Here is a 14,701-nt window from a genome sequence, read left to right on the forward strand (position 1 = left end):
TGGTCACATGTGTGAATTATAATTTCGCATTCGGCGTCGCGCTCAAAAGCATGCAACGAAACCAGCAAAAATGTGCTAAAAAAAAAAACTGAACGACAATAAGATACCCTGTATACTGTTTCAGACGGTTGTTAAGCTCTTAAGAATATTTTGAGCACAGCGAAAAGTATAATTTATCATTTATTTGAATAAGTAGATGACTTTTGTATATTCACATAATATTTAACTTAACTTAAACAAACGTCTTCTGCATATCAGAAAGTTTATACACCAATTTTGTGGTATATTTATTATTTGTCTGAACCCAAGCTACCCTCTTAGACTCACAAAACACAGGGTATACAAAACAAGAAATACAAAACACAAACACACACACATACAGACGCACACGCACACGCACACGTACACGCACACAGATAGAAGTCCCAGGCCTATAATAAGAAGAAAGCAAAAGCCGCCGTTTCCATCGCATTCGCCGCCATCGCATTTCCATTTCGCGCCGGGGCTTTTGCTTATCATTGGGGCTGTCAAGTGCCCAGCATCCTACCCCGTTCCCACTCTCCCTCTCCCTCTCTCTGTTTCTCTCTCTCTCTCTCTGGGAAGCAACGCAGCTCGCGCTTTTTGCAATAATTCAATTCATTTTCTATTTTTTGACTTATTTTCATCTGACGGCGTCGCAAAAAGCAAAAAAAGTAAAAGTTGTTTCACATTCATCGTTCGGCGGCTTCAAGTGCTCGCTTGATACGATACGAGTCGAGGGGTGCCGGCTCATGTGTGCTCCTGATGCTTCTGTCCGGCCCTGTCCAGAGTGCGGTCCGAGTTGCGTGGCTATAAATTTGGCGCTTTACCTTTTGTGAGCATTTGTATTGCATACGTTGAGGCGCCTCACAACTAAGATATTAACGCAAAGAGACAGCTCCGATTGGGCAGACAATAACCCCAGTAATGACGAACTCTACAAGCACGCCTTGAAATGTGCACGATCTGATATGAAAATCAATGGAAATTGAAAAGAACAACAATTAGCTTGTTGATGTGGTACTATTCATATATATAAGTCTCTAAGAAATACTCTATAGGTTAAGTTAGTTAAGGGGGTTTTGTGGTGCTTGAAAAATATTAATTAAAACAGCTTTCTTCGAGAAGATAAATTGCTTTTATCTTAAGATTATAGCATTCATAGCCAAGGTAGTTCATTTTGTGTTGGACCCTTTTGTGTACATTCTTATTCGAGTGAAGAGAATGTGTGGGATTTCTAAAGCTGAAATCTGTTTCTATTCAGGTTAGCTCATGTGCAATGAGTGTATTCCAGGAATTTTGGCATTCCATACTGCTGCAGTCATCAGTTGTGGCAAGCCTCTGCTCGAGGACTCGCAACAACAGCCTGGGGTCGTTGCATGTGGCGAGTCGTTATGTTCACAGCTCGAGTGTGCAACATTCTGCTGGTCAGCTGGCATCTCTTCATCTATTTTGCTACAATTCGTTCGTAACTTAGCTTTTGAGGCGCCCTTCTGTGCTGTGCAGGCTCATATAAGTTTTGGCTGCCCAGAGCATATTAATGCATATACATATGTAGGCAAATGTTCATAAGTGAATGATATCTCTCAATATGTCTCAGCTGCAGCAGAGTCCGTGACACTGCCCTGCTGCAACACCCCCCACTCTCCCACTCTCCCACTTCCCCATCCCCGCACTGACTGTCATCATACTAAATCAGTTTTTAATTTCCGCTCATTTGCGAAACTGCTGCGACTGCTGCAACAATAACCAACGCCAGCGCCTCATTATATGCCCCGTTTTGTTCGGCAACTTTGATGCCGCGGGCGCAGCGCTAGCCACGCCCCCGCACATAGTGGCAGGCAGCACCTCCTGGGCTGTGGACTCACTCTACCATTCAATTGAGCGGGTGTAAATATGTTGAAAAGTTAATTCATTGCACATCAGTGCATCAGCCAACCCCCGCCCCAGCACCAGCCCCCGCCAACTACTACTGCCTGGCATATAGTGACTGTCAGCGTCGTCGGCGGTTGTCGTCTGTTTGCATAAAGGACATGCATACAGGACATTTACGTTGGCTGCTTTTCATTTTTTCCCTCCCTTTTTTTGTATTTGTAGCTTTTCACCTTTTTTTTCCTTTTTTTGCGCTCGTTCAATGTGTGTGTCATAAATTTAGTTCGATTTGCTGTTCAACGGCATTAACTTGCTCGTCCTCACCGGGTGGCTACAACTATCGAGAGTCCTGTTTGCGCACTGGCAACCGCTCCAGCTCCTGGTGTTTTAATGAATTTTGCTGCCCTGGCCAGAGCCCAGCACCTGCTTAAGTAGTTGCGGGTGCTTGTGCTCTCCCATTGCCGTTGTCGTCGCCAATCAATGCCAATTTTCACACTCGCTTCCCAAATCCAAGACGAGTCTATTAGTTTTTTGCAATGTCCGAGTTGCTTTCAATTCATATTAGCGTAGTTTTTGGACCAAGGTTGCAGAAAGAAGTGCAAAAAAAAAAGTCCTCAAATTTGGAAGGTCTTATTACCAACTTTTGATCCAAGGTCAGTTAATGCATTATGCATTATAAAAGTTCATATGAACATCAAGTTTCCTATTGTTAAAGTCTAAAGATACCCAATCCTTACATTAAGTAGACTCTTTTCGACTAATGCAACCGGCTACAGAGTATTACGCAGTCGGTTTTAGCTACGTGCAACGTTTTTACGTCTTTTAATGTAGTTTAAGCACGCGGCAATGAAATATATCAAGCGCTTAATTATTGTCCTGGCATATGGCAAATGTCGTTGCATACTTATTGCAGTCAGTTTTGTAATAGATGGACACAGGATACGTTTTTAGAGTGTGTCATTAGATGATAAAGGACAGCATTTATATGCCGTGATTTTCAGAGTAGAAAAACATACGTACAAAAAAGAGAATTAAATGAAATCAAAAAGAGAAAAATCATCTTTCGACGGTCGATTGAAAGCAGTTTTTTGTTATCTTTTATTCGAAATGTGATACTAAAATTCAAGCTGAAAACCCGCTTTGGAATGTAAAACAATAAATTGTCTTCTATAAAGTCACATAGTTAACAGATTAGTTGTGGTTACGAAGCGTTTGCTGTAAAAAAAGTTGTAAAATTATAAAATAATTTGTTATCTTTTTATTTAACTTAATTAGTAAAAAGAATTACTGCGAGCTTAAATATTATTGAAATACAAAAGTATATTTTTGAAATAAGTACAAAATTTAAATTCTTTGTTCTTATGTGATTATCTGTAACCCTTATGCTTAGTCGCATTGCAAACGAAACATGTATTTAGATTGGTTTCCATTGGTTCGGCGAGTATCTAACGCCTCTATAAAAATTCATTTAATTATCACTGTGGCCAACAAATTTCTATTTGCATTTATTCCTTGCACATTTAACACTTTTTCTGTACTGTCACGTTCGCTGCTTATTTTTATTGCTTTTTGCCGTGCATTTTTCTATTTTTTTCTGCTTTTTATTTTGTTTTTGGGTTGTTATTTTGCACTACAATTATGTTAATTTCCTATGCAAATAAAATTTAATTGAAGCTCTGGCCAGGGCACGTCGCGGCCCACGACGCCGGAGACGCCAGCAACCCGCACTTAGGCAACTGCGACGCCCTGGCATTAATGTGGGGCCTCTTCCCTGCCACATTTCCTGGCCAAACGGGCGCGTTCTACCGCCGGTTCCTGCTGGACTTGCAGCACATTTAGAGAGCGTTGCCAGCATTAATTGCCAATAATTATATTGGTTTACCTTTCCACTTTTCTTCTTTTTTTTATAAATATTTTCTCTATGGCGTCCTGTTTACCCAGAGGCAAGTTCCTTCTTTAAATAACAAATGCTTCGATGGAAGATACGGACGGAATATTTAAGGGCTTTAGCTGCAGAATTTTTTATTTGAAAAGGATTCTTTAAAATATCACATTTAAATATTAAAATAAAGATAAAATATATTTATTATATCTTCTATTCTAACGCATTTCGCATTGTATAAAAACATTTTAAATTGATTCGGCAAAGTAAATTGAACGTCTTCGAGTTGATGAGCTTCAACAACGAAACTAAAATAAAGAGACGTTCCTTAATTAATTTAATTGTTAATTACCTAATGTCCTTCAAGTTATGTGCCTCCGTTTAAATGCCCACACACTCACACACAAATTGGCAATTGCAACCAATTAAATTTGCATAAATTGCGCTTGAGCCCCTGCCAGCAGGAAACACAATAAGTGTCAAACAATAAAAGTGCGTTGACAATTACAACAAAAATTAAATTAACTTATTAACTCATATAGCCCCCATGTGAAATATTTAAACATGTAAATGAACACTCGGCAGAGCTGACAAAATGTAATATAATACGAGTAAATGCCGCGGCTGTCGCTTAAATAATAATCCAATCAGCAAACATTTGGACCCCTGCGGCACAATGGCCACCTCCCGTATGGGGGCTGGGCGTGGTCAAACAATTGACAGTGCTGTGGATTATGTAATTACCAAATGCGCAAATATAATTTAATAAATGCAACCACGGCGCTCAATTCATTGGCTGTGCCGTGATTTATGGTGCACGCGGCGTATGTGTAATATTCTGTCGGTTCTCACGCAGTTGCTCTTGTTATGCAATAGTTTTGCCCAGCTTTAAGTTTTAAGTGCTTTAAGCTCATAACTAATTATCAACTTTATCCACTTTGGTTGCAGGACTACGACAAGGAGATCAGCTGCCACAAGATACATTCGCCCAGCAGCAGCAGCAGCCACGCCCACCACCCCTTGCATCACCAGCACCACCAGCAGCAACATCATCAGCAGCAGCAGCAGCACATAGCGCACCACCACCACAACCACAACAACAACAACGAAGATGACATGGAGCCGACGCTGCTCTCGCCCGCACACTCCACCCACTCAGCCTACGACTCCAAGGAGCATGTCAAGGAGCTGGAGTTCTATAAGAATCTCGCGGCCAAGGCTGCCTCGCTGGCCAACCACCAGCGCGATACGAACTCTGCCTCGCCCCTGCCCATGCAAATCGATGCGGATGAGGACGAAGCGGAGGATCAGACTGCCGAGGCGTTGCGTCTGCGATGCGAGGAGCAAGCCCAGGCCAAGGCATTTGCGGCACATCTCAATGGAACTAGTGAGTACATATCGAAAACCAAACTTTAAATGACAAGCAACAGAGATGGAAACTATTATATACAGCTGCATAAATATGCTAAACAACCAGGGTACTTGTTAACAATAAAATAATAAGCAGGGAGACTAAAATATAAAGTCCTTATAAGTTTAGTTACATATGTATGTATATAACATGAGTGTATTTGAATTCTTCAGCTTGTTTTATTGTTTGTAAACTGGCCGAGAGTGTTCGACTGAGAGACACCCTGTCATCAGCGGCGAGACGAATTAAATATCTCCATATCATATTGGATGTGATTGGTAGTGCAACATATTGATGAAACACACATTACACATCATTAACACATTACATATGTTAATAAATAGAGATTGTTATCGATTCTTAACGTTTTTGTGATAGTTTCCATCCCTGAATAACACATTCACACACTTGCAGTCCTTCGATAGAGTTAACTGGCAATTAGTGCTGGCAGCTTTTAGGGCTGCTTCACTACATTCAAGAGCTCCGTTTTGACATTTCTGCTAATTTTGCAACTGCTTCACCAAAAACTAATGAAAACATTTTCCATGTACCTTTTTGTTTATCTCCCACTCGAACCAACAGTGCAAGACATGATAAATTTGCAAAAATTACAAAATTTGGCCACACTACAACAACAACAACATCAGCAACAGCAACAGCAACAGCAGCAGCATCAGCAGCAGCAACAACATCCGCATTCACATCATTCCCATCATCATCCCGCCACGGCTGCCGCACTGGCAAGTCTTCAGGGCTTAGCCGCCTCCGTGTTCAACTCACCATTGAATCTGAGCGTTGGCGCAGAGGCTGTTACAGCAACAACAACAGCAGCAGCAGCAGCAGCAGCAGGTGGAGTCACATCCACGTCCGCAGCAGCAGCTGCTGCTGCAGCGAAAGCGAGTACCTCGCCCAGCAACAACAACAACAACAACAACAACAGCAGCAGCTGCCACAACGGGAACAAGCACAAGACGTCAAAGGGCAACAACAACAACAGCAGCAACAGCAGCGCAGCCGGCAACTCCTCCAGCCAGCAGCCGCAGGATAATCCCAGCAGCAGCAGCTCACCGCATGCCCATGCCCATTCCCTCAACGCGACGACGCTGGCCAATGTGTTGGCTGCAGCGACCGCATCGCCACCGCCAGCGCTCCAAGCGCCGCCGGCGAGCGCGCAGATGCCGCAACTGATACTCGCCTCCGGGCAGCTGGTGCAGGGTGTCCAGGGTGCTCAGCTACTCATACCTACAGCTCAAGGTGGGTACACACACACACACACATGCCCAGGATGTGTGTGCTGGGGATTAGTTTTAGTTGTGTTGGGTATCAATAACATAGTTGACTTCACTTGACTTTGGCTTATATCGCTGCCAAAGTCGGTGGCTGGCCGCGTCTATTAAAGCCACAGCTAAAGCGATTTGGCAATTTTCAATTTTCTTGATTTAGCAACCCATTTGGGCAGTTCCGACTTGAGTTTCAAGTTAGGATTAACGTTTATTTGAAAGTTATAGATTAAAATTAAAAGTTTTCTGCTTTCTTTGGGTCGCAGAAATGGCATATTGACGGATTGTATTCGGGAAGATTTCTTAAATAGCTTATATTCAAAGTTTCGTGCAAGGCAATTTTAAAGATGGTCATTTTAAAGATGCAAATCAAGTTTGAATCTAATCGATTGAAAATTGTGCTATTTCCATGGAATATTATACCACATAGTTCGACAGACAACCGCTAGAACACAGTTATTCAGATTCAATTCAATAATGAATCTGCATAATTTATTTTATCTTATACTTTAAATTATTTAAAAGATTTACCTAGAGAAGCACAAATTTGATTGGGCTCTGCCGAAGTCTAATTCATATTAAGGTTTTAATATTAGTACAGAAGTCTTAAATTACTTATGTCATTATATGCTATAAATTTATGATTACATATTTATATGTATATAATTATTGTAAATAATAATTGTAAATTGTGTATCATATATATCATACAGTATATATATATATATATATATATATATATATATATATATATATATAATATGTACATACTTTTATATACATTTAATTTATTATTATTATTTCAGTAATTTAACATTTATTTATTATTATAGACATCTACGATTATTTATTTAATTATTTTTATAAATATCGAATATTATAACAGGCATCTAACTCACAAATTTTTTTAAACTCTTCTGCACTCTACTCTCCCTTCGTAGGCATTGCTGTGCAGACCATTCTTACCATTCCGGTGAGCCCACAGATTCCCACCAGCGAACAGTTTCTACCCAACGCATTCGGAGCTTTTGCCAGCTATCAGCAGCAACAGCAGCAGCAGCAGCAACAACAACAACAACACCAACAGCAGCAACAGCAACGCGAACAACAACGCGAACTTTTGGCTCCACCGCTGGCTGCGTTACAGCATGGGCCAGCCTTGCCGCAATTGGCGCAGACACCGACGAATTTACTGAAGCCTAATCTCTTTTCCACGGGCGTACAGCAGTTGCTGACAGCGCTTCATCCGGAGCTATTTGCAGCCGCTGCCGCCAATCACCAGCAGCAGCAGCGCGAACGGGAACGCGAGCAGCAGCAGCAACAATTGGCGGCAGCAGCAGCCGCCGCAGCGGCGGCGAGTCACTTGCCACATGCCCACCTGGCCGCTGATATGCGTCGCTCTGCGGAGCGAACACCGCCTTCTGGCTCACCCACTGTGGGAAGTCCGGCGCTGCCGACGAAACAACCACCACCACCGCCACCGCCGGCTGCGGCGTTCTTGCTGCAACAGCAGCTGCACATCAAGCCGGAGACGCAAACGCACCTGCATCATCATCTGCACGGCACGACGACGGCAGCGTCAGCTGCACATCCACAGATTAGCTTGAGGCATCCGGATGAACTGACGGCTCCGCAGCTGGAACTGAAGCCGCTGGAGCTGAACAGCAGCAGCAGCGTCTCGCCGCCCGCGTTGCCGCCTTCGGCTGCCCTGGCGCGACATCATTTTGGGCACAATTTGCGCAGTGCGGCAGGCTCTTCGCCCAAGCACAGTCCAGGACGCGGCTCCTCCGGGGCAACAGGCATGAATCTCAGCCAGCACCATGACCGGCTCGAACGACGTTCGCACACGCCCACTGCGACGGCCACGAGAACAAGCTCTGGCCTAAGCACATCCAGCGCTGCGTCGGTGCATCATTTGCCGCATGAGCGAGGAACTGGCAACATGCTCAGTGGACGCCTGACGCCCACTGTGTCTACTCCAACCGCTATGGGCAGCAGCAGCAATGAAAGAGGCTACTCATCTCCACTGTTCCGCTCACACTCGCCGCCCGTGCACGCCTTGAACATGGGCAGCTCGCCGCGACTGGAGCGCGACTATCTGGGCAATGGACCAAGTTTGAGCGGCGGCTCCAGCGGAGCCTCAGCCGCGGCCACCAACTGCACAGCGACGGCAACGGCGTCCAGCTCCACGGGCAGCGTACTTAGCAGCATCAATAGGTAAACTTTTGGCAGGAATTATACTTTGAATGGATTATCTAAACGCTTGCCTTCTTCTGCTCCCCTAGACTAAACGCCTCCAACGGCGAGCTAACCATCACCAAATCTTTGGGCCCGCCGACGGCTACAGCCACGCGTGCCTTATCCGCCTCACCGCGTGACGATTCACCCTTGCCAGGGCCATCCACATCAGGGGTTTCACTAATGCAGCCTTTGAAGCTGAGCCCCTCATCGCGCAGCGAGCCGCCACATCTGTCGCCCAATGGGAACGATAATGACAACGACCTGCTTATGGATTCACCGAGTGAGTAAAGATCGACTCTTTTTCCATATTTTCCTCTAATATTAGTTAGTCTGTAACTGCCTGATCCTTCGATCAATTTATTTTGTTAATTTTTGTGCAGTGAAGTTTCTAGTCCCTTAAAACCATCCACATATTTCTTGAAATTCTTTAAATCGTTTTCAAGTCTAATTTCGGGTTCAGTAAATAAATGAAGTGTAAAAATAAAATTATTTCATTCCAGTCCATATTTTAATTAAAAAACCAGAACTGAATTAAGGTTAAGAGTTAAGTTAAAGGTCTCTAATGTAAATCTGGAGAGCATTTAGTTGCCTTCTATCTACAATTTATTAGTTTTCTAATAATCTCCGTACTCATTCATGCCAGTTAATCGCAGCAACTTAGTGAAACGCCTTTTGACAGGCTGTTGCTTGAGATTTGTTTCTTATTTCCCCGGACTTGTTACCGACGCGTGACAGGTTCAACACTGCTGCTAATTTGGCTAACACTTTCGGCTGACATCTTTCAACTTTTGGCAGCGCGTTGCAAAATCTTTGGCTAGAGTTTTGTGCGGCGCTCGTCAAGCAGCTCGCGGCTGCATCAATTATGGACCATGTTCTGGGAAGTCGTGTAAATGCACAGCGAAACTTTTGCACACATGCGACGCGGGCCAGGCCAGAACTAGCTGCTCGAAAAGGCCTGTTGCTGCACCCTCCCTCCCCCACTGTAAACTTGACGCGCATTTTCTTTTAGAAATTACATAAAATCCTGTTAACTTGTTAGGGCTTGTTTTCATTTAAAACGCAGTCGAAGTTTTATTTATGTTGCTGTACTCGAATCGCTTTAATTAATGTTGAAAAAGTTGCCGAAAATGACTTACTGCTTATAAGTGTGTGTGCATGTGTTTGTATGTGTGCGTTTGTGTGTATTTATATCACTCATACGCCACGCTGCACACGAAGTTTTGGGGCTAGCTCTTAAAATATCAAATCATCAGGGAACTGCATCAATTCAACATTATCAACAAGCTGAAAAAACAGCAACTCCAATTGAGCTTTTCACCTGGCACTCGAATTTCATGTACCCTAATCCCAGCTCTGTGCTCATTGAGCATTACATGATGAGTGTGTGTATCTATCTGTGTGTTTGTGTGCGTGTGTGTTTCTGAGTCTTGAATATGCTTACTAATTGTGTAAGCAAATATTTACATTTTCTGTTCGGTTCTTTTTTTTATATTTTGGCTGAATAACAAATCCTTTTTCGAACCTTTTTAAAATAATTTTGCGAGATTTATTTTATTCAATTCATTTTATTTTCATTTAAAATATATTGAAATGGTAAATGCGAACAAGGTTTATCGAAGTTTTTGAGAATTTGGATTTAATTTATGTAAATGTACCAATTTTTCAAGTTAAATAAACTAAACTTTCTTAAACGTCAGCACTCTATGATATTTTGAGCCCGTGTCAATTAATGTTCTGCTCGCTAGCAAAAACAAATGTATGCATGCGTGCATGGATGTATACATGTATACATTGTGGTAGCAGCTCGCTAAGACCTTAATTGAAACTTTGGATGCATTAAAAATGCAATCAGCACAACAAGAAGGCAAAGCCAAGCCCCAGGCAGAGGCATCAGCTAAACCATCAGCTAACAGGTTTAGTACCACGTAGCGTACGTAGTCTCGATTGCATTGGGGGATCGTTTGCTTCTGCTTCTGCTTCTTTGGCCACTTGCTACTTCGTACTTGATGGCAGCTCTCTAGTGTCGCATCGCATACAAATTGCAGACAATATGCAGCTTAATTACTACTAATTGATGCATACAAAAACTTAAGATGTTTTCGTATTTAATGACATATTTCACTTCTCGAAGCAAAACAAACAACAAAGACGGCGACGACAGCAGCCCAAGTTATGGCTTGGCAAGGATTCAGACAAGGATAAGACTGGGTCTGGGTGTGGGTGTGGGTGTGGGGAGGCGCATCTTAATTACCGCTAAAGCTGGGCTGCAGTTACAGTCAAGTGAATGGCTTTGGTTTGGCTTGCTGCCACGCCGCCTGCTGATGGTGTCCTCTGTCTTCTGTCCTCGTCCTCGTGCTCGCCTCCTTGTTGTCGTCTCCTTGTTGTCGTCTCCTTGTTGTCGCTTGCATATCATTAATAAATAAATCAAATTTCTGTGCGTGTAGTTTGGCGCAGCAACAACAGCTGCTAACAAATTAAGCATATAAAGGCAATAAGTTTTGCCTGCCTTGGCTAATAGACAAGCATAACAAGAGCTAAGTGACAGGCCAATAAAAACAACAACATCCGCATCCAAGTTCCTTCCCGGGCTATATGGAAAATGAGTTTTATCAATTTACCTGCGACACTCTAATAATATTTCGCAATTACCGCAATTAACTGTAATTAAGAGCCGCGACTCGGAGGCAATTTATGGTGTCATTTCGCATTGGCAGTTATTTACCGTGAACCGGGCTCGTTAAGAGACTGTCAGTGAGGCAGACGACGAGTTAAACTGTTTGACAGTCGGTTTGACTAACTGGCCGCCATTTTAGCTTATCACTTAGCGTTAGCAAAGTAAGGCTCGCTTATGCCCTTTTGACTTTAACCCTTCAACCGAACGCTACTTTGCAGATGAACCCACCATCAACCAGGCCACCACCAATGTGGTCGATGGCATTGACCTGGATGAGATCAAGGAGTTCGCCAAGGCATTCAAGCTGAGGCGCCTCTCGCTGGGCCTCACCCAGACCCAGGTTGGACAGGCTCTTTCGGTAACCGAGGGACCCGCGTACAGCCAGAGTGCCATTTGCAGGTGAGCTATGAATAGAGGACACGTTACATACGTATCTACGAACAAATTATCTAAATTGATTAAATGAGATATGTACATTAAATATTAGATATTAAATAGTTTACAATCGTTTTAGATTAAGTTACAAAAGAATTTTAATTCTGTTTTATAGTATTCAAGCACGTTCGAGCGTTAGCTGGTATCAATCGAATTTTTTATTACACTCAGAGCAAAATCTGTTAAATACAACTTAACATAAAATTATTATGTGAGCCTTAAGTATTAAGTATTTAATAAATATTCAAATTCCTCTGAATTTATTCCTTTATTTACATAAAAACAAAAATAATTATGTGATATACAAACTGTAAAGCCTTACTATAGTCTTTCTTTATATAAAATTGAATTTTTATTATTTACCAAATTTAAAATTCAAATTTACTCAAAATTAATCCAACCTGAGGACAAAAAGAGCTTAGAAAATCCATAGAGTAAATCTATTTTTATAATTTATCAAAAAAAAAAACGGAAATTTGCATTGTATTGAAACAAATTGAGAACGCTTTAGTTTTAATTAGTTTTATAATATTTCTGGAACCATTTTTAGAGTGCCAGGACATTTTGAACAAGCTATTAAAAGTAAATATATATACACAAATATATATATACATATATTGTATGTATTAATATTAATATATCGAACATAATGCTTAATTAGTTAATTATTTAAACAAGTGACAACAAAAATAATGCGAAATTTATTTTATTTATTTTATTTGTTTATTTTGATATCGCCAAATCGCCAACCGTCTCTCCTTCTTCACACTACCGTTTCACAACTCGCTGTCAACCGACTGTCAAAACCTCACGTCAACCGTTAACCGTTAACCGTCAAACGCCAAATGTCAAATGTCAAATGTCGAATGGCAAATACCAATATGCAAGCAGTGCACTCGCTGCGCAGATGTATGCCGCTCAACTGTCGACGCAACAACAGAACATGTATGTGTGTGTGTGTGTGTGAGTGCGTGTGTGTATCTGTGTGTGTGTGTGAAAGAAACTTAACTAAAGTGCAAGAGCTCATTTTGTTTACATTTTCTTTTTGTATTTATATGTTATAAGTATGCGCTTTTCCAACACCATCTAATCAAATTGGCCAGGGCATTGCCAATGAGCAATTTTAGCAGCTTTCAACAACAAATTTTGTATGTTTTTTGTAAAGCCAAAAGAAAGACAAAGTATGCTACTTGACAATGTCCTGGCACTTTAGTTACGTTTCTTTTACGTTAATCCAATTAGCGCATACAGACATTCGGTGTGTTACTAAGATACTCTATCTATATACCATGTAGGTTCGAGAAACTCGACATCACACCAAAGAGTGCACAGAAAATCAAGCCCGTCTTGGAGCGCTGGATGAAGGAGGCCGAAGAGAGGTGAGAGTATGGAGGCAGTTCCACGCAACGTCTAACCATACAATGGGCAACCCAACTAAACTATATCTCTATATACTCCCACATACAGTCACTGGAATCGCTACAAGTCCGGCCAGAACCATCTGACAGACTACATTGGCGTGGAGCCCTCGAAGAAGCGCAAGCGTCGCACCTCGTTCACACCTCAGGCACTGGAGCTGTTGAACGCGCACTTTGAGCGCAATACGCATCCATCGGGTGAGTGGTAACTTTCAGTTGACCAAAATGAAAATCAAACACTGGGACTTGTCTTTAATGCATATTCTATTTTCATTATGGACTAGGCACCGAAATAACTGGCCTGGCCCATCAGCTGGGCTACGAGCGCGAAGTGATTCGCATCTGGTTCTGCAACAAGCGGCAGGCCTTGAAGAACACTGTGCGCATGATGTCCAAGGGCATGGTCTAGTAGGGCGTGTACATATAGAGGCCTGCTATATACTGTATATAGTTTGTGTGTATTTTGTGATAGTTTTAAACACTTAGCGTTTAGTTTTTAGGCCATGTAAAGTAAAAGCTGTGTCATAGCATTTACAATAAATGTCAGCATATGTCAACCGCCCCCTTCCCCACACTTCGCCACAGTCAACAAAATTAAATACAACCATGTACTATTTATGACTAACATTATGGACTAACATTTATCATATCCCAAATAGCCTAAAAGTAGGCTTACGTCTAAAGTCTACAGGCGCAAACCTTTGCGGATTTTAGGGCCTATTTTATGATATTGATGTGCCATTCCAAAAATTAAAATACAAAAAAAAACAAAAAAAACAAAAATATATATATATATATAAATGGGATAGTATATGTATAACAAATTCACAACTAGAGATTTACATTTATCAATTTGTATGGCTAAGCGCAAAACCAAAATGAAAAAAAAGAAAGAAAAAGAAGAAGCATAATGACACAAGTAAACAAATTCTTTATAAAACGTAAGCTATTTGATTTAAAAAATAATTGCATTTAATGCGTTGGCTATATTGATATAACGTGTATACTAAAGTGTATTTTATTTAAACAATTTATAAGCAAATTATAAACTCTAGCAATTAACGATTCTCATTTGGCCATCAAAACCCTCTAGCCCATAAACAAACAACCCACTAAAATGTATGGCAGCGCACTAAAAATCTAGAATAAGCAAATTTATGTAGCAATTGTCGAAGGCCCAGAACAAAAAACTTAATACAAGAACAAACGTATTTCGATTGCAAAATTCAAATGGTACACAAGAACAAACAAAATCATGAAATACTGAAAACGTAAAAAATATTTAAATAATTGTAATAAAAAACCAACATAATTAAAAATATGAATCTCCTTTGCGTTTTATTTATAAAACGATACAAGTAATCCTTGGGTCTATTAATATCCTTTTAGATCGATGCTATCTGTTCGTTAGCTAAAAGTAATCCACTTGGGAGCACTTTCTTTGAAAATCAAATTTTTTCTTTTCTTTTT

The 14,701-nt window shown here is 41.4% G+C and overlaps 1 protein-coding gene across 3 annotated transcripts in view; it reads left to right on the forward strand.

The window, feature by feature from the left end:
- Positions 1-14,476, forward strand: part of LOC115764454 (myb-like protein I) — a 62,348-nt gene extending 47,872 nt beyond the window's left edge. The window contains exons 2-11 of one of the 3 annotated variants that reach the window (XM_030707491.1): positions 4,721-5,159; positions 5,766-6,048; positions 6,130-6,437; positions 7,405-8,680; positions 8,749-8,984; positions 11,597-11,777; positions 12,702-12,758; positions 13,109-13,192; positions 13,281-13,429; positions 13,516-14,476. In XM_030707491.1, coding sequence (XP_030563351.1) covers positions 4,721-5,159; positions 5,766-6,048; positions 6,130-6,437; positions 7,405-8,680; positions 8,749-8,984; positions 11,597-11,777; positions 12,702-12,758; positions 13,109-13,192; positions 13,281-13,429; positions 13,516-13,640 — 3,138 coding nt within the window. In that variant the 3' untranslated portion in view covers positions 13,641-14,476. The remainder of the gene's footprint in view (positions 1-4,720; positions 5,160-5,765; positions 6,049-6,129; positions 6,438-7,404; positions 8,681-8,748; positions 8,985-11,596; positions 11,778-12,701; positions 12,759-13,108; positions 13,193-13,280; positions 13,430-13,515) is intronic. The other 2 variants (XM_030707500.1, XM_030707508.1) reach the window with 2 other exon arrangements.
- Positions 14,477-14,701: the final 225 nt, after the last annotated feature.

The sequence above is a fragment of the Drosophila novamexicana genome, unplaced genomic scaffold (assembly GCF_003285875.2).
Source record: "Drosophila novamexicana strain 15010-1031.04,08,12 unplaced genomic scaffold, DnovRS2.1 tig00000008-arrow-pilon, whole genome shotgun sequence".
In the NCBI taxonomy this organism is placed as follows: domain Eukaryota; kingdom Metazoa; phylum Arthropoda; class Insecta; order Diptera; family Drosophilidae; genus Drosophila; species Drosophila novamexicana.